Raw genomic sequence first — 21,673 nt, 5'->3', positions numbered from 1 at the left:
TGTGAACAGTCACTTAAGGCGGGTGAGCTTCCCTTTGAGGGGGCCCGCAGTTGGAAGGGGCATGCCATCGGTGATGTTGGCAATCATAGGGGATTTTCTCGCGATGAGCCAATCACCATCTCAGTCTACCTCTACTGAACATAAATGGAATGAGGCCAAAGATTCCAAGATTCTCTCAGCTGCAACTTGGTTCCTCATGGTATCATGTATTGCTGGAGGTCAGTCCTTTGCTATGGTTAATCCATTTACAATTCAGAAATTGTTGAGAGCAATTTCCAGCCCTGTAAAATGCTGCTCTCATTTATGCAATGGCACTTTGCTTTTGGAGACAAATCATGATTCTCAATCCAAACAACTGCTTGCAGCTTCACTCCCCCATGGCTACCCTGTTTGTGTTGAGACCCATTGGATGCTGAATTCTTTGCGAGGTGTTTTTACATTAGGCTGACTGAGGGAGAAATCCAAACTTACCTCTCTGATCAGGGCATCACTGCAGTCCATCAGGTAATGAAAAAGGTTGATGCAACCTTAGTGCATACATGCACTCTTTTTTTTCTCTCATTTGATAGACTAGTTGATCCATCAAAGATCCAAGCAGGCTATGAAATCACAGTCTGCCCATACATTCCAAACCAAAGACACTGCTACTAGTGTCAATGTTACAACCACACTCGAATGTCTTGTCGAAACACCACTAAATGTGTTACTTCTGGTAGGGATGACCACGAGGGTGATTTCCTGCCTCCTCCTGCCTACTGTATAAATTACAATGTCGACCATGGACCCTCATCCTGAGACTGTTCCACATATCTTGAAGAGCATACTGTCCAGAAAATCCGGGTGAAGGAAAAAGTGCCTTACCCTGTCGTTTGCAAGTTAGTGGCTAGTCTAAAGCCCTGTGATTTACCATCTGGCACTTACAGTACTGTACTTGCTACACCTCACTCCATGGAGGACACAGCCGTGCAGACTTGCGATCTCAAATTCAGCACCACAATTGTGAAATCGCCCAGTGTCGCAGTAGCATCCTCATCTTCTCCTCCAACTGTCCAACAAGCCACCACATCTTTGCTTCTAGTAGCAAAATCACCTGCTACACAATTGGCAGGCCGGAAAGGACAGGAGGAATATTCCCACTAAGACTTTTTAAGTCCCTCCAGTCAACAAACATTTTGAGTCTTTATCTGCCAACCACAAAGGCTCCAAGAAATCAAACAAAGACAAACCGCCTTCTCCTTCTCCAAATCGGAGATCCTCTGCAACACCAGCCTCTGCGCTCTTAGCAATGAGTCTGTGAAGGATGGCACTTGGCAGCCAGCTAGGTGACAATTCGTGCCATTTTTTCTCTCCTTCCCTTTCTCTGCCATGATCCTCCTCCAATGAAATGTTTGCAGCATTAGACCCAACAAGGAGTAATTACAGCTGCTCTTGTAATCGCAGCTGCCATTTGTTTTCTGCCTCCAGGAAACGAAATTGGGTCCTCATGATCATTTTGACCTCTTGCATTTCTTTCCAGTCTGCTTTGATTTTGCCTCTGAGGACTTCATTTCATCTCGTGAGGGACTCATGTTGCTCATCCGGCATGATGTTCATAGTCAAACCATCTCACTGAACACCCGGCTGCAGGCTATGACATCTATGTTCACCCGTCATCCGGTGTCACCAGGGAAGACTTTCTCCCACTTACTGATCAACTCCCTCACCTCTTTTTTGCTGCTTGTTGACTTAAATGCACACCGTCCCCTCTGGGGCTCTTTCAGAACCTGCCTGAGAGGTGCCCTCTTGGCTGACCTTCTTAGTCAACTCAACCTCATCCACCTTAATACTGGAGCATCCACATTCCTTCCAGTCTCCATGCACACCTATTTTCATTTGGACGTCTTGTTCTACACTGCCCAGCTTGCTTGCCCATAGTCTCAAGTGGTCCTTTTTCTCTGACATATACTTGAGCAACCATTTCCCATGTACTATCTGTTTGCTGACTTATATGCCAACTATGTGTAAACCCAAGTGGCAGCTTTCTAATGCTGACTGGAGGCTTAACTCCTACCTGAGGATCTTCGCTGAACAACATTTCCTCAGTTGTGATAACCAGGTAGAATACCTTACAAGTGTTATCCTTACCTCCACAAAATGTTCCATTCCTCTCACTTTGTCTTTACTGTGCTGTGTCCCAGTCCCTTGCTAGACTGAGGTGTGCTGTGATGCAGTTTGCACATGGAAACATGCTCTCTGCATTTTTAATTATCATCGTATGATGGCTAACTGTATCCACTATAAACAGTTGTGTATGCAGTGTTGTCACACTCATCGTGATAGCAAAAAATCTAGCTTGATCTTGTTTTCTCGTCCTTTTAACTGTTCCACTTCCTCTTCCGTTATGTGGACCAGCCCCCAGCAGCTCTCTGGGACCAAGGTCTGTTCTCCAATTTCTGACATGACCCCATTTCTATTTCCAACACCTTAGGATGCTATTTTGCAGAGATTTTGAGATCTAACCAGTATCACCCCACCTTCCTCCCTTGAAAGTGAGTGGAGGAGGCTTGGTGATACCCTTCTACTCTCAGAATCATGCCTTTACTATGAGGGAGTTAGATCATGCTCTCACTTCATCCTGATCTTCCACCCCAGGGCTGGACAATGGTCACGTTCAGATGTTGCAGCATCTTTCTCTTGTGAGCAAGCACTTTCTCCTTCATACGTTGAGTGCACCACAAACCAATATCATCTCCTTCATATGTACAATCTCATCTGGGCAGATGGCTTGTTTCCCAGATGCTGGTGTGAAGCCACTGTCGTACCCATAGCAAAGTTCAGTAAGGCCAAACACCTCCTTTCTAGCTACTGCCCCATTTCTCTCACCAGATGCTAGGTGATGGAAACGTATGACTCGTGCTTGGCTGGTGTGGTGGCTCAAGTCTTGCAATTTACTAGCCACCACATAATGTGGATTTCGAGCCCTCAAGAATTTTTAAAAGGCAGAGTTTTAGGGCCTGTGTGGGTTCTGCCTTGTCGGACACCTTTATCCAGGAAAACGGGGTGCCTCAGGGCTCTGTCCTGAGTACCGTCCTCTTTGCTACTGGCATTAAACCTGTTATGGGCTCTCTCCCACCAGGCATCTCTAACTCTCTTTCTGTCAATGATTTTGTGATCTATTGCAGCTCTCCGCGGGCTTGTCTTCTTGAGTGGTGTCTTCAGCAATGTCTCGATCGTCTTATCTCATGGAGCATTGACAATGGCTCTCGCTTTTTCACTGACAAAAACATTTGTGTGAATTTCTCTTGTCGTAATGGGTTTCTTCCACTATCTTTACATCTTGGGCCTGTTGCTTTTCCAGTTGTTGAAACTATGAGATTCCTGGGCCTCATGTTTGATAGGAAACTTTCTTGGTCCTCCCAAGTGTCTTATCTGGCCACATGCTGTATGCTGTCCCTCACTGTCCTACATGTACTAAGCAGTACTCCCTGGGGAGCTGATCGGACCACCCTCTTCCATGTGTACCTATCCCCTGTCTGTTCGAAACTAGACTACGGGTGTTTTGTTTATGCCTCTGCATGTCTGTCCATTTTATGCTGTCCAAATACTATCCAGTATCATGCAATCCATTTGGCTACTCACACATTTTACACTATCCCGGTTGAAAGTCCCTAGGCAGAAGCTGCCAAACAACTGCTGTCATACCGACATGATGTTCCACTAAAGCAGATACACATGCAATTTGTCTGCCATACCCAGCCAACCATCCTGTGCCACCTTCTTTGATGACTCCTTTGACTGCCAGTATGGGACACATCCCTCTTCTCTGTTATCTCCTGGTGTTCACTTTTGATTATTGTTCCAGCAGCTTAATGTCATGCTACCTGCCACTTTCCCGATGGTTTTGAACCCTTCACCACCTTGGCTTTGTGTGGCGGCCTTTGTTCATTTTGGACTTAATTTGCTTACTAAGGAAACTACTCCAGATTCGATCTATCGCTGTAAGATTCTTGATCTTCGCACGGAACTTAGCAATAGTACCTTTGGGTACACTGATGGCTTTTGGACTGACCATGGTGTTGGATGTGCCTTCATCATTGCCACTGATAGTTTTCAGTATTGGCTTCTGGAACACTGTTCAGTACTTAACCAGCAGAGCTCTTTGCCCTGTATCAGGCCACGCAGTACATCCAGCTGTAATCTTACCCTCCCACACATTACTATTATTCCTATTAGTCTGTTCATTATTTTCAAAAGCTTCAAGAGGTGTAAGATATACAAAAGAAAAATGTTGTTGGCTTTAATTCTTGTTGTGTCTAGGGTATATTCTTGATATTGTAATTTTGTACTGCTGTGGGTTCTTGAAGATGAAATAACTGATGAAGATTTGCCTACTGCTATGCGTATCTTTTATTTTATCCCATTCTTCTAAATCACACCGGCATTACAATTTCCACTTATATCACACCACAAATTACATTGTTGTTGACAAACTTAGAAAAACGTCTACTTCCATCTGAGGCATGCCCACTAGTCCATACATTCTGCAGTACTCACATTATTCCAAAGAGTTTATAAAGCAAAAGAGTTTACAAACTTTCATGATACAAAAGAATCATCACCAAGATATAACATTATTTTATAAACCAATCCAGAAATAATTTTAATAATTTGAATTAGATTGTGCAACTAATAATATGAATTTTAAACATATCAGAAATTTTGTAATTTCAAACATTTCTAAAACAGGAGTAATTTTAACTGCATGTACAGAGTACTAACAAATTGATTTCTTTTTACATGTTTTAACCTGAAACATAACACCTTATATACAAAATCATATGAAGTTCATTCAGTTAGACAGCTGATATAATGTTCATCTAAACAAAAATCAATAGTACACATGGTATCGGTTATTTCTACAAAAAAAAAAAAAAATTATATTTCTATAAAAAAGTTACTGTTAGAAGAGGGTGACCCATTGTAATATCCCCCTCACAAAATTTAGAAATAGGGTGTTTACAATATTTTGTGACAGACAACAAGGTTTGCCAAACGATGTACATAATGATGCCCAGGATGGCAGATATAAGTATAGAAGTATCTGATACATAACATATTACAGAGAACATAAGAAAAATATCTACTATATAAATCATAATTTATACAAATATCAGGATATGAAATTCTACACTTTTTTTGCTGGGTTTTATCAACTTTACTGGTATCATAGCGTTACTTTGGTTACTCATGTTGTCAGGTAGAGATTGAACACACCGAATGGATTCCACAGCACAACTAACATCATTTATTACAGGAGGAGCACAAAATATATTACTGTCAAAATTACATTTCCTACTTAGGTCTTCTTTCACTTCATTCCCCCAATTTGGATACAAATTTTGACTAACCACAGCTAACTTATTCCAGAATGCACATTTATCTATGTTATCATGAGTTTGGTCCCAAAAAAATTTCAAAAAGTTTTCAACTTTATTCTCTAGGCTTACAGATAACTCACCTTCACTGTTTGGATCATTACTCTGCATGACATTAATGAAGAACTGCTTTGACTGGACTGGTATTCCATGACTCTCATTTACATCATTATCACAAACATCTCTTACCTTACCTGTATTCGCAAGTAATTCGGAAACTTAATTATTCTTAAACTCCACAGAACCGGATCATCATCATCATCATCATCATCATCATCATCATCATATTCTTCCAAAATTACTTCATTAACAACGTCATTAACAACACAGGTTTCATCTCCATCAAAGTCCCTCACCTCACCTACATTCATTTGCAATGAACTACCAGTCTCAGACTTATCAACCTCAGTCATTTCACAGCTCTCATTCACATCTATATCAAAGATACCACCTAATTCAGATCTGATACAGTTATCACCTGTTTCACGTACATCAATAACGCTGTTTTCTACCAAGAGAAGAAATCATTAGTACACACATCATCAAAATTTTCATTACTCTCATATTCTGGTTTATAATTAGTACCTACATCATTATAATTAAACATAGTTTTCCAAAACTTTTGATCAAAACATAAACAAGATCTCTGATGTTCCTTCTGTTCAACTGCAGATACCTGTGTCACATTATTAATACTGTTATTATTGTAAGTGTAAATTGGGTGTCCTGTACTTGTCGTATTTCCTCGCCCCAAAACTGTGGACCTTCATTGAGGCGCAGCACCGTTTCCTGAATAGTTGGCCTCTATAATTATTTTTCATATTATATTGCCCACAGTTATCCCCATTGTTCCTATTCTGCTGATGTTCAGAATTTCTGTCTCTATTACCATTTTCACTGTGATTGAAGTTACCACTATCTCTATTTCTGTAGTTGTTACCATCGTGATCTCTATCATTTGTTATTAAGGTAAATGGTTCTTTCTACTGCCCTATCCAGCCTGTCTACATATCATAAAAATAGTTCTAGACAATCGTCAGGTCCATGTACTAAACCCCACAACCACATTTCTGGTAATCTCCTTTTATAGTGCATCAATTAATGTCATTTCGTCAAATGGCCTGTCAAGGTGTGCTAATTTTTAAGTTGATCCTTACAAAATTCTTTCAGTGTACTGCCCCTATTCCTATAATTCGGACCATTCAGAAATTCATTTTTAATTCTCCATTGTTAAGCTTTCGACCAAAATTTACTTAAAAACCTTTTTTTTTTTTTTTTGAAACTTTAGTATGTTTCCCACTGACTTAAATTTAGATTTACCCATGACAGAGCTTCACCTTCAAGACGCCTTTTAACAAATTTAATCTTTTGGTCATCACTCATGCCCAACACAAAACTATCTCTCCAGTTGTGTAGAAACTCCACTGGATGTAAATTGTCTGATGGAAAACTTTTGATAGGAATGTTGGACCATACAATACCATTATTTGAATACAGACTGTTGTGAATACAATTTTCCTGAACTACTGAAATTTTTTGGTGTAAAACATTATTTAGTATACTGTTTTCAAGATTTAAATTTTTTTGATCTAAACTACTAAAGTTCTGTTACATTTTTTCTGCTACGGCTTTCTGTTCAACTCTGATGTCATCAACATTCTTCATTTGTTTTGCAGACTGGGCCACGAACTCAGTTTCCAAAACAATAAATTTATTTTCTAATACATCGACTTTTTCATTCACACTTTTTAATCCCTCTTTTAGTTCTGAAACCTGATTACTAAGTTGGTCTATTTGGTATTGTACCCTGTCTATTTTGTCATTGTTCGCGACTTGTGGTCTCGCGGTCGTGTTCTCGCTTGCTGAGCACGGGGTCCTGGGTTCAATTCCCGGCGGGGCCAGGGATTTTCACCTGCCTCGAGATGACTGGGTGTTTGTGTTGTCTTCAATATTTCTTCATCATTCATGAAAGTGGCGAGATTGGGCTGAGCAAAGGTTGGGAATTTGTATGGACGCTGATAACCGTGCAGTTGAGTGCCCCACAAACCAAACATCATCATCATCATCATCATCTATTTTGTCATTGTTTCGTTTTCAGTTCATTTAATTGTCCTTGTAGTGAAGTAAATTTTCCCGTTAACTGATCACTAACCGTACTAAATTTGCGTTTGTTGTATATCTTCATTTTCTCTAATTTTACTAAAATCAACTGCGAAATATTGGTTTTCACTGTTTGCTGACTACACTTTCACTTGGTTCAAACATGTCTAGCCTGTGTGCTACAGCTTTCACTTCATCACCCCTATCCTCATCTCTTCATTTTCCTAGCAATTACCCAAGTCTCAAAAAATTGATTTCACAAATGATATTTTCTAATGTCCTTCGTCATAGTTGTAAAGTCCTCTTTCGACTGATCCAGTCCATCATTATCGATATTATCTCACTGTTGATACAACTGTTGGGCAGTTCTCAGAACTTCTTTCGTTGAGTGATTGAAGTTCATAACTGCAAATACATAAATCCAAAATCCATTCTCCTTCTGCAACGGACAAAACTTTGTTATCAGTCAACAGATCGTGGCTGATGCTCACACTTATAATCTTACACTCCCACACATAATTATTATTTCTATTAGTCTGTTCATTATTTTCAAAAGCTTTGAGAGGTGTAAGATACACAAAAGAAAAACTTTTCACTTATCTTCGTTATTCATTATTCACTGTTGTTGTTGGCTCTAATTCTTGTTGTGTCTATGGTTACATTCTTGAGGCTGTAATTTTATAACATTGTGGGTCCTTGAAGACGAAATAACTCGTGAAGATTTGCCTGGTGCTATGAATATCTTTTATTTTATCCCATTCTTCTAAATCACGATGACTTTACAATTTTCACTTCTACTGCACAACAAATTACATTGTTGTTGACAAACTTAAAAAAAGCCTACTTCCATCTGAGGCATGCCCAATACTCTGTACATTCTGCGGCACTCACATTATTCCAAAGAGTTTACAAACTTTCATGATACAAGAAGAATAATCACCAAGATGTAACATAAATTTAATAATTTGTGTTTAGATTGTGAAACTAATAATATGAATTTAAGCATACCAGAAATTTCATAATTTCAAATATTTCTAAAAGAAGAGTAATTTTAACTGCACATACAGAGTACTAACAAATTGATTTTTTTTTTTTTACATATTTTAGCCTGAAGCATAACACATCATATACAAAATCAAATGAACTTCATTCAGTTAGACAGCTGATATAATTTTCACCTGTACAAGAATTGATAGTATTCATGGTATTGGTTATTTCTATAAAAAAGTTAATGTTAGAGGAGGGTGACCAATTATACAATGAGACAAGCTTTTGAATCGTGTCATTTGCTCTGACTCTCTCAGTGTCCTTCGAAGTCTCTATGTGCTGTACACCACTCATGGGTCCAGGAAAACTGTCACTTGCTCACTCTTGATGGAGCCACTGTGATGTTTATATGAGTTCCTGGTCATGTTAGTCTGGCAGGAAACAAGGCTGTTGGTGCTGCTGCCAAGGCTGCAGTCCTCGTACCTCAGCCCACTAGATCTCATATTCCCTCTGATGATCTCTGTGTTACCATCTGTCAGGAGGTGGTGTCACTTAGACATTGCCACTGGTCCTCCCTTCATGGGAATATAAGCTCCAGATTATTAAACCTCTCCCAGTGACTTGACTGACCAGCTCTTCGCCCTCTCGCTGCAAGGAGATCATTTTTGGTAGGTTGCATATTGGGCAATGTCGTTTTCTTAAGTTATAATCCCCTAACGCCTTGTCCTCATTGCCATCAACCTTTGTCGGTTTGCCATTTCCTGGCTAAATGTCCATTGTTAACCACTTGTGCTCTGATGTATGTTTGTCATCTTGAGTTATCGGCCATTTTAGCAAACAACACACTGGCTGTCATCTGAGTTTTACTTTTTATCCATTGTAGCAATATGTTTAAGGATATTTTATTTTTAGTTCCGAACCTCCTTTGTCTCTACAGTGTATTTTGTGGAGCTTTCTCCAAGAGGAAGACCTAGTTATTAGTTCTCTTCTCGCATTGATTGGGCTTAATGGGTAATCATTTTTAACTTCTTTTCCATATTAGTGTTCTATGTTTCTGACATGGGTGCATATGGCCTTTGGCCTTTGTTGTTTTTACACCCTAAAACAGACTTTTTATTGAGTGATAAATTCTATTTTGCAGTTCGGGTAAATATGCAGCTGTGCACAGATTGTATTAAAGAGGCTAAAAACAGATATTAGCATGACTTTCTAAACACCATCATGAATTACTAAAAAACCACACAAGAACTATAAAATAACTCTTTCTTTTGAATGATAAATGTTATTCAAAACATGTTAAACTTTCACATTTACAACCATGAAAAACATTCCTCTCGGCATTTGTTTGTACTGCTATAAGTCATAGATAAACTGATTGTTTATAAGAAAATAGTTCTCCACTGCAATATGATGATCCATGAAACAATATTTCACTAATAAGTAATCTCTTTCTATCAGAATTCTATGCAAAGTTGACTCTTTTCAATATCTTTATGGTGTTAGTATTTAAGGCAAAATCTACATATTGTCTTTTGTATGTACAAAACTTGTCACTGAATACTATACTACACCCCTTCAGTTTACTAAACAAAATCAATATTTATCATCATACTGTTTTCCATGTGTCTAACTGATTGTATCTCTCTGAGTGAACAACAGTAGAAATGTGGATGATGCCACTTGTTCAAGGTCAGCATCATATTTTTGTCAAAGAGCTGGAAATAATGCTTTTCCATCTACCTTTGTTCAGTAGACTTCAGTCAGGATTCCATACACACATCTGACATACTGTTTTGAAGCTTTCCTCCATAGCTTACCTTCATGTAGAATTGATACTAGCTTTCTTAAGGACACTATAAGAAATTAGCTATTTGTAGTTTACAGCACATGAGAAGCATCTCTGCTACTTGACACTTTTATTCTCAATGGTAGCAACTTACACGCACTCAAAGAAAATGTCTTTCAGTATCAACAACAACATGGATATACATTACTTTAATAATATCATGTATTGAAAAGTCTCTCCCATATGGTCTCCTCCCCTCTTCCTATCCCATCTGCATCCCACTGTAAATGGTGCATCTGTGGTGATGAACAATCCCTTGCCCATTATGCTTAAGGTGTTACTAAGGCCTTCACAAACAGGCATAGAATTCATACCTAGTATACAAACAGATTTCCCGTGCCATGTCCATATATGCCCCCAATTGTCTGATCACCCTTATGAACCAGCTACAAAGAAGCACTCCTCTCGTTAAACAATACCACCCTGCCTTAGATTAACTTAACAATACCCTCTGGCAGGGCTTTGACAACTTATAATGCCAACAAAAATGGAACATTCTACTCCAGTGGAAAACTCTGGTGCAAGACTTATCCTATAAACCCACCAAACATATACTGTTCCAGTCCCATCAGTGGCATATACTCTCGTCTCAGAGGCAGGGCCAACCATGAAAGCAGTAATATTGTATACCAGCTCTGCAGTAACTTCTGTGGTCTTTTATGTGGGCATGATCACCAAACAGTTGTCCACATGAATGAATGGTCTTTGCCAAACTGTGGCCAAGAACAGAGTTGACTACCCGATGGCAAAACACACTGCTAAGCACAATATATTTAGCTCCAATGACCACTTCACAAACCATGACATCTAGACCCTCCCCTCCCCTCCCCAATCTTTCCAGCAGTATCCCTTTATCTGAATTATATACATGGAAGTTATGCTTACAACACATGCTTCTACATTGCAAGACCTCAGTCTCCACTATGCATGACACCCACCTCCAACTTTGTCCCAGCCCCCCCCCCCCCCTTCCCTCCCCGCTCCCCTGCCATGGTCTAAACTCACCCCTCCTCTCTGCAGATGACCACTTCCTCTGTTCCAAGTACCCTATGCACGACACCCACCTCCAACTTTGTCCCAGCCCCGCCCCCCCCTTCCCTCCCCCCTCCCCTGCCATGGTCTAAACTCACCCCTCCTCTCTGCAGATGACCACTTCCTCTGTTCCAAGTACCCCATTCAGTCCAATCCTTTACACTGTAGTGCATATTCCCCCTCCATTAGTTACAACACATGTTCTGAGACATCAAGGGATCACCAATTTAGTATTGGAGGGAAGGGTAGAGGGTAAAAATAGTAGAGGGAGACTAAGAGATGACTACACTAAGCAGATTCAGATGTATGTAGGTTGCAGTAGGTGCTGGGAGATGAAGAAGCTCATACAGGATAGAGTAGCATGGAGAGCTGCATCAAACCAGTCTCTGGACTGAAGACCACAACAACAACAACAACAACAACAACATTGAAAATGACTGATGGCTTATGTTTGATATCTGGCCAGCAGATGACACTGGAAAATGTTCTGTAGTGGGTAATTCATGATTGTTGGCACTGTCAGTATAAACAGGAGTTAGTCAACTGTAATGTACAGCACATGTGATTTACCATAAATTTGATCAGTAGTTCAACAAATTTGTTAATGTCTTTTCAGTATGGTGGAATGAATCATGTGGATTAATGTTTTGCAAAAAAATAAATTCTCTGATCATGTTTGATATGGATTTATTGACTCATGCAAATTTTTTTAAAAAAGGGCATGGGCATTAGATTTCTTACTAATTAGATAATTAGGCCTTCTGGGAAATGCTATGGGATCCACTTATTTTTTATTCTGAAATGTTACTATTTTTGTTTTGTTTCAATATTTACTGTATATTTTTCCTGTTTGAAAAGGTCGGTAGACTTTTCACCTATTTCAGAGAGAGATTTTACGTTTAAACTATATTCATTTTCCTCCTTTATTGTAACTTTTTTAATTTCTGCCAATAAGTAGTTGTTCCAAAGACACACAACACAGTGCTTATTTTTTTCAGTCATTGTCTTTATTTAAGTACTTGAAATGATGTATTAAACAACTTTCAGAACAGTCATCAGTCATTAATTAATTCATCATTTTCCATAGATCCCATCAAGGAGAACTTTCAGGAATGTGGAACAAACTGAGTTATACCTTAATATGAAACAAAAACACAGAAACTTAATCTGTCTAGTGTATTAGCAGTAAACTATCGCTATACTGCTCAAAGCTTTGCACACTTATGCCAACTACATTTAACTGAGTAAATTAGTAAGAAAGCTGTTACTTTGAAAAGAACAGTGCACAAGACAATGTTTCACTGTGAAAGAAACTGAGTTTACTTTGCATCTCTACTTCAATAAAAGGCAAGGAACTTTTTGACATCCTTATTCTAAGAGGACTGATATTCAACATCTTCCTTGCAGCATGCAGTGGCTGGAAGCTGAGTGTCATAACTGTTGACAAAACGCTTATCAGCACCTGCAGTGCACCACCTCAAACAATATTAACACAAATACACATATTAACACAAATACACATCAGAAAAGTGGCACTAAGTAGAATTACAACTTTTATTATTGTCGCTATCTGAGCTAATGTTAAAATGTAATTTTCTCCTTTAAGTTCACCCAGACTTACGAAGTTAGTTATTTGCATGTTCCACGGATCACAATTGTGACTCTCTGTGTAATAGGAAATGAGATAGGTCTACAATTGCAGTACACACAGTGAAAATATGGTGATACACTCAAAACCCACGCACACACCATATTATCGTATATTCAGAAATTATTCTCAAAATAGGAGCTGTCAAGCAAATATGTTTTCAGTTTGTGCTTGAAACTAAATTTGTTATCTATTAAGTTCTTCTTGTCACTGGGTAGTTGGTGAAAGACTTTTGTAAATGAATACCTCACTTCATTTTGTGCCACACTAAGGCTGAGTGATGGATAAAGTGAGTCATTTGTCCTCTAATATTATGTTTGTGAATGTTACTATTGTCTCCAAACTCTGATAGATGGTGTATTGAGAACTGTTTACAAGAGGCACTGTAGTGGACAACACATATTATCTTTACTACACAGTTCTGTGCAACAAAGACACACTTACTCAGTGAATAGTTATCACAGAATATGGTGCCATAAGTCATTAGTGAATGGAAATAGGAAAAGTAAGTCATCTTTTGACATTTTCTTCTCCAAAATCTGATGTTACTCATAATGCAAAAGTAGAAGAGCTCAGACATTGAAGGTTGTAACATGTGGCTTCTTGCTCAGGTTATTATCAATAGAAACACTTAAGAATTTAGAATATTCTGTTTCATTTATTGTTTTGCCGCTATACTGTATTTCTTATGGTGTAGTCAATCCTAATGCAATACTGAATTGCATGTAGCTTATTTTATCTAAATTTAGTGACACTCTGTTTGTGGAACACCAGTTATTAATCTTCAAGAAAATGTTATTTCCTTTCTTGAATACTCAAATTCCTCCATCATTAACAAAGAGAATTATTGTTGCTTGTTAGATACATGATGGCAGATCATTACATACAACAAGAATAATAGGGTACCCAATATCTAGCCATGTGGTATTCCCATAGTGATTATTCCTATTTCAGTGTCTACACTCACTGTGTTTCTTAATGCAACACTTAGCATCTTCACATTTGGACAGGATGAAAACCACCTGTAAAACATTCTTGATTTACTTGCCATGTCAAAGGCACTGCAAGTTAACTGAAAATGTTTTACGCACAGGTAAAGCTATGAGAAACTTCAATTTGATAGGGTGAAAACCAGTTACCAGCAAGATCTGTGCTACCATAATTTTTGAGATTCTCTTAGTGATCTGATTTCAGAGTTGAGAAATAGAATGTACTGTGAAAGGACACTTTTGAAACAGAGACTAAGTATCTTATTTAGAAAGAGGTGGATTAAGATTTTTGTACCCACCATCTTCTCCAGTATCTTCGAGAAGAAGGTCAGTGGTAAGACTGGTCTGTAATTACGAGGATCATTGCAGCAAATGTCTTGGCAACTATTCTTTGTCTTGAAATAATAACAAGTTAAAAAATTCTGAAATATGCAAATGCATGGTTAGTTCATATGTAAACATTATGTGTAGGAAGATGGGCAAACACACACACCACCATAAAGATATAGCATGAAAAAAATTTAAAAAAAATTGGTGTTGCAAACATGTTTTACTGTCATTTGCAACAGTACACAATACATCACTAACTATGCGCATTCCATGGGATCAGGAGTCTCCCCAGGAATGCGCGACAATGCTATGAGGAGCTTGTGGAAGTGATAGGAAATGCTGCTCTACTGTACCAAACGTTTGCTCCGTGGGTTGTGTGGAACATGCTTTTGAACACATGAAGACATTGTCACAGCATTGATGTGCAAGATACAATGATTTGCTCATAGCGAGGCCACAGGTATTTGGCATCTTCCATAGCATTGGCAATGTATGGTGGATTCATTGAGAGCATATTTCAAGGGACTCTGAGATGTCACAGGTCTGTAGTCCTCATCTGTACTATTGTGTACTGTTGAAATTGACAGTAAAATATGTTTGAAATGACAAAATTTGTTTCAGCTTTTTTCTCATGCTATATCTATGGCAGTGTGTAATGTTTACGTATAAACTAACCTTCCACTTGTGTATTTCAGAACTTTTTATTTGGTTACCATTCTTGGGACAAAAAAATTGTTGCCAGGACTCTGCAATAACACTCATATTCATATCTGGCTTCCACTTTTCTTGTAAATTGATCTGACAGTACCATGTTTTGTTATATTAGAAGGAATTTGTTTTTGAAGAGTACTATAAAATTATGAGACAGTTTCTAGCTAGTACTTTCCTTCAGGAGAGATGTCAGTACTGCCAATATGTGCTTATGAAAGTACATATAGTATCCTACCTTATGGAACTAATAGTTAGTTCCGGGCAGGGGTGGATCCTCTCCTCCTCATCAGGGTATCTCAGTGACCTGCCTTTCCTTTTTAACCTTCTCCATTCTTCCCCTCTGTCCTCCCAGACAAAAGAGCTATTAGTTCTGAAAGATAGTATATTACATGTATTTTTATACGTAACTGTGAATAATACTAACAATTTCTGCCCTTAAAGTGAATGTATTTCAGGCTGTGCGGCAATTACATTTTTTTTTTTTTCCTACTCACTTTCCTTAAGGCAGCATAATATTTCTTGTAATATAAAATCAGTTCTACTTCTTTGTTTGTCTTAACCAGTTCATAGAATTTCCTGTTCATTGCACATGGTATTTTGATCTTTTTAGTAATCCAAGCCTTTTTTGATGTCTTATTAGTGCCACACTTTATTGTTATCTTGGGAGAGCTGCTGTTAAAGATTGACAGAAATCCATCTACAAATATGTAAAATTTGTAAGTGATACTTTTCACATTATACACAGCTTCCCGCAAGGCTGCCTTGAAACTTACTGTTGTATACACATTACTTGCTGTAACTGTTTCCCAAAATGCCACTTCAGTATAATCAGGTAAGTTACTTAGTAAAGCTGTTTGTGCATCATGGTTCGAGGGGCCATTCACTACTAGATAAACATTGCTTTCGTGTGTAATTCTGGTGAAAAAGTTAACAACAGGAGCTCATTAGTCCTGAACTTAGATTTTATGAATGAGAAGCTTATATTGATGGTCAGTGCCTTGTTCTGGGATGAAATAAGGTTAAAATACTTCGTCATCATCATCATCATCATCACCATCTTGGACAGTTTCCAGCCTCTGGCTGGGTCTGTATGGAACATAGGCCTCTCCAATGTCTTCTGTCTTGCCACCATCTCTCCATCTTCACCTCAATCCAGTCTTCTCCTTTCTTCTGAACGCATTCCTCTACTCCTTTCAGCCATCTGTCTCTTGGTCTTCCTCTTGATCTCGTTCCTTCCAGTATCATCTCATGTAACCTCCTGGGTAGCTCCTTCTCCTCCATTCTCTTCACATGTCCATACCATCTTAGCCTTGATATCTCTCTCTCCTCCTGTAATGGTTCCACCTTCATTAACTCTCTGATCCTCTCATTTCTTAACCTGTCTATCTTTGTCACTCCAATAGTGTTTCTCAAGAATTTCATCTCACTAGCTTGTACTTTGCTTTCTTTCTTTCGTAACTTAGGTTACTGATGCAAATGTCAGGATCGCAAAAGAGTATGACTGATTTGGGGTACATCCTTGCTCCATATAATGCTTCTGACACTCTTCCAAAATGCTTCTGCTTTTCCCCCTTACTCATTTATTTCTTTGCCGTTTTTTTCCATCTTCCTGTATAAGGCTTCCTAGGTACTTGAAACTCTCCACTCTCCTCAATCATTCCCCACCAATTGTTATTCCAGTTGTTACTCTCTCCTTCTTTCTTGTTGTGATAATCATCTCACTCTTACTTATACTAAATTTCATACCATATTCTTGTAGTGTTTGTTCCCATACATCCAACTGCTCTTATACTTCCTCCTCCTTATTCCCCCAAATCATCAGATCATCTGCAAACAGCATAGCTTTCATCTTCCTTTCACCAATTACTTGTGCTACTGTACTCATTATATCATCCATCACTACAGTGAAGAGTAATAGTGAAAGTGCACTTCCCTGCCTCAAGCCATTCTTCTGTTCAATCCAAGTTGATCTCTCTCCTCCCACTTTCACACAGCTCGCACTTCCATGGTACATTACCCATATCCTCCAAATAATCTGTTTTGCTACTCCTCTGTTCTCCAGGGCTTTCCAAAGTTTGCTTCTATGTACACTATCATACATTTTTTCAGTGTCCAGAAAGGTCATTAGTAGATCTATTCCGTATCCATAGTGCTGTTCCTGCAGTTGTCTTACAGCAAAAATTAGATCCACCATGGACCTTCCTGTTCTGAAGCCATGTTGCTCTTCTCTCATTCTTCCTTCTAATTTTGCCTGAATTCATACTTCCAAAATTTCCTCAAAAATCTTTGCACAATGACTCATCATTGTAATACCCTGATAGTTGTTGCACTCTTTTCTATTTCCCTTCTAAAAGATCGGGACAATTATTCCCTTCTTCCAGTCCTCTGGGATTATCTGCTGTCTCCACACAATTTGCATTACTTGATATAGCCATTGTATCACCATCTCTCCTGCTGCTCTCACCATCTCTACACTTAGCTTGTCCAGACCTGGTGACTTCCCTCCCTTCATCTTGCCCAATGCCTCTTCCACTTCTCCCCATGTAAGATCTTTTTCTATTTGCTGTTTGTCCTCGTCCAGGTCTCCATTTGGGTTCAGGAGTTCTTCAAAATACTCCTTCCACATATTCTGGTGTTCCTCCTTATACTCTACATCTTGTCCACTTTTGTTCATCATTCAAACATAATCTGTTGTACTGTTCTTCCTCTTACTTTTAATCATCCCATGTAACACCTTTTCTGAACCTTCACTATCCTCCTCCATCATTCTGGTCCACTGTTCCATCCACTTTCTTCTTTCCTCCACCACCACTCTTTTTGCTTCTTTCTTTCTTGCCTAATACTCTTCTCTTGTCTCTATTGTTCTCTTCTGGAACCATTCCCTAAAGCCTCTATTCTTCTTCTGTACTATATCCTTTGTTTTATCATTCCACCAGAGTGTTTCTTTCCATCTCCTTTTGTTGCTTGTCCTCCCACATATTGCTTCTGCCGCACTTACTAATGTTTCCTTGAATCTACCCCATTCCTCTTCTACCATTCTTGGTTCATCCTTTGGGATGCTTTCCTTTACTACTTGTTGGTACTGTAGCCTGCTTTCTTCCTCCTTCAACTTCCATACCCTCATACATCTCTCCTGGTTTTCTGTCCCTTTATTATCCTTAGTCCCTCTCAGGTTCATTACCAGCAAACAGTGGTCGCTATCCAAGGACTCTGATGGTATTACCTTAATGTCAGTGATGTTCCTATTCATCTCACTATTGTACAGGAAGTAGTCAACTATCGACATTCTCTTCAAGTCTTGACTGTACCAGGTAATCTTGTGGCTCTCTTTTCCTGAACCAAGAGTTTCCAACAAGAAAGCCATTCCTTCGACAGAACTCCAAATACTTAATTTTAAAAATCAGTAATTAACATCCAAAAATTATGAAATCAATGCCACTGGAATGTGAAAGTACAGGTCATTGCTGATTGTAGTCCCAGTGCTACATAGAAAAAAATATATTGATGTATTGTTGTGATTAAATACACAATCATATATTTGCAGAGTTAGAAAATAAAATTTGGATATGGCATAAGGACTGAGTAGATAATTATCATTTCCAGATCATTTCTTTTATTTGAATCTTTCAGAAAATTAATATTAAAATCTCCATAGACTATCATTTGCTTTTATTTCTGCTATGTGGCATAATAATGACTCATTTTTTTCAAGTTTCCTTGTGGGATACAGATATATAAATAGGAGGCAACAATTACAACAAATGAAATAAATGATTCTGAAAGCAAAATTAAAGAATGGAAGGTCCAGGTTGGAAAATCAATGATGTTATGAAATGGCTTATTGCTACTCACCATAAAGATGACACATTGAGTTGCAAACAGCCATAACAAAAGAACTGTTACACATTAAGCTTTTGGCAAAAGAAAATTAATTCGTTCAGCATGAAACCTACATTTTTTCCACAGTGGCTAGAGATAGTGGACGTGTACATGTGTGTGAAGTGTTCCTGCTTGTGTGAGTGTTTTCTTTTCTGAAGAAGGCTTTGGCCAAATCTCAATGTGACGACTCTTTTCGCTGTTACAGTCTGCAACTCAATGTGTCATCTTTAAGATGAATAACAATCTACCCCATATGTGACTGTAGGCTTTCCCAGTATAAACTGTTGATGCAGGTTTCTTGGAGAAGATGGGAAGTATGACACTTTCTGAAACGTCACGAGATGTCAACGCTACTACCTGGCTGGAGACCCGAGAAACCTTCATCAACAATCTGTCCTTTTTAGAATATTGCTGAAGGATAAATTGCATGTTATGCAGCAAGTTTATGGATGCTGGAGGTTTGCCCAGATCGTAAAGCAGGACAGGTGACAATCTGTGGGTTAGCTGATGGTCAGGTACAATGCTGGTAAAGGCACAGACATACCAGAGCACACCATTCACTGCACACAGTGAAAAAACTAGTTCCACAGTAGTGTGTGTCCTTATTGAACCAGTGGGATGATCAGTTATGATTGCAGTCGGCACAAGAACATTTTAGATAGAGCACATTTTTTCTGCAGTTATTGCCGATGCCACAGAACAGTGTGTCTTTGGCTTAATGATGAATTCTAATTGTTTGCTGACCTTTCAAATTTCTCAGATATCAACCCTTGGGACACATCTGTGGCTTATTCAAGAGGAAACTCAGAGCGCAGAACAGATATTACTGATCTCCAGACACAAGCAAATTGTGTGTAAAACCCTATCAGCACCTTTTTAATGTGCCAGAGGTGGATACACTTGTTGTTATGTGTTTTGTCGTAGTGCTCTTGTTCAGCAGTGTAACATGGCATGTCAGAAATTAACTGTGTGTTTATTTACCAAGTACCATTTATTGACTAGTGTTCATTCATTGAGGAACTTTACTTCTGTGAAAGTTGTTGCTGCAAGGTTTTCTGCAGAGTAATTGCATGTATCCAGATTGCTCTTTTAAGAGCAAGTGCTATCCCATCCATTAACTTGGAGTGATCTACACCACTGCTTGATATAAGAGGAAGAGCTGTTTCAGGATAGCTCTGATATATGATGCACATTGTTGTACAGATTTGGAAGGTACTGGTATACAATTAGGCGAACTTCATAAGAAACTAATCAGCTGAAATGTGCATCCTACAGCCTAATTCATGATACAATGTAAGCCTCTTAAAAATATAGACAGTCACTGCAGGTTAGTTCCTTGTATCTGTTGGTGACGAACAACAATGAAATGTTTGTTCCACTGAAGTGCTTACTAAATATTGCCACATGTAAAACATCCATAATAGCTTCTTAGTGTGGAAGAGGTGTTTTTATTCAAACAGAGGCTTTTTGTGGAAGAGTAAATTACATAGGAGACAATGACTAGAGGTGTGAGTTCACCACTGGTAAATAAGGAACAAGTCAAGTAGAAAGAAGACAGAACTGCCTTACCCTGTCCATTTTTACTGTGTACCAAAAGCACTGAAGGGTCTCTGAACTAAGAAAACTTTCTGTTTGTGTCATTCTTAGTTTGATTTTTATATGTGATTCTTTAAATTGTGTGTGGAACATTTCTCAAAATACATTTCTATTTTGTATTCTGTGGCAATAATAAATGTTTTGGTTTTTTGAAATTTCATAAATTATGAATGTTTTTCTTTCATTGTAGATTGACGTGTGGTGGTATCTATGTTATACAGTTCTGTTGCTGCTCACCCATAATTCCAGTGGAACCTGTGATATTGTTGTAGTGGCAGAGTGAATGAGGAATGTTAGGTTCAATCTTAGGGTGTGAAACGAAGATTGTTCAAACGTGTAAAATGAAACATAAGAAGAATCACATATAGTTTTAATGTTAACTCAGAATGAAACTAGATTTAACAATACAGTTGACCTTTTAAGTAAATTGTTAATTACTTATAATGTGTTTTTTATGCTGTTATTGATTTCATGTGCAATAATAAAATATTGTTCATTACAATAGAATTTTTTTAATTGAAATATATCAGATATTATTGCTAAAATTATTGTTGTCATTTTCCAGCATTATTTGAAAAATTTCATGAATTAATGTGAGACAAATATTTACAGTGCTATTATCAGTAGTGAGTTTTTTTCCAAAACTAGAATGAGAACAATATTTAATAGTATTTATTTAATAGTATTATTAGCATGTAATGTAAAACTTCCACATTATTAGAAATATGAAGTAGCAGTTTATGGAGTTAACTTTGAGTTTCTGTCAGGTGATGTAAATACTGATGTCTCTTTTCAGCTTTTCACTATTTATTAACTTTACAAATATTTACAATGATTTGACTCAACAAAAATTTTTAAAAAATCGAAGAAGTTTATAGCAGCTATAATAGAGATAAGAGAGGACTCTCATCCTGGGTATTATGGCTCTTGTTATCCAGAATTTTCAGTGACTATTTTCCTTCCTCTTTCCTCTGAATATGTTATTCTTACTTGAATTGCCTTTTATTCTTACTAGATAAAGGAAGTGCACAGCAAGTTCCTAAATCTCAAGATTTAATATCTATTTGTCAACATGTTCTGATTGTTTTTGTGTGAGAAATTAGTGGATAGGGACTTGTATCTTGCATTTAATTAGTCTTTA

At 38.1% G+C, this 21,673-nt stretch overlaps 1 protein-coding gene across 1 annotated transcript in view; it reads left to right on the top strand.

Moving 5' to 3' along the window:
- The window catches only part of LOC124605195 (SNF-related serine/threonine-protein kinase), a 313,194-nt gene extending 292,194 nt beyond the window's left edge, over positions 1–21,000 (top strand). Inside the window, exon 9 of the mRNA XM_047136724.1 lies at positions 20,723–21,000. Within this exon, the coding sequence (XP_046992680.1) occupies positions 20,723–20,727 (5 nt within the window). The 3' untranslated portion in view covers positions 20,728–21,000. The remainder of the gene's footprint in view (positions 1–20,722) is intronic.
- The last annotated feature ends 673 nt before the right edge of the window (positions 21,001–21,673 follow it).

The sequence above is a fragment of the Schistocerca americana genome, chromosome 3 (assembly GCF_021461395.2).
Source record: "Schistocerca americana isolate TAMUIC-IGC-003095 chromosome 3, iqSchAmer2.1, whole genome shotgun sequence".
In the NCBI taxonomy this organism is placed as follows: domain Eukaryota; kingdom Metazoa; phylum Arthropoda; class Insecta; order Orthoptera; family Acrididae; genus Schistocerca; species Schistocerca americana.
Note: the sequence above shows the minus strand (reverse complement) of the source record. Positions and strands in the feature narration are given on the sequence as shown.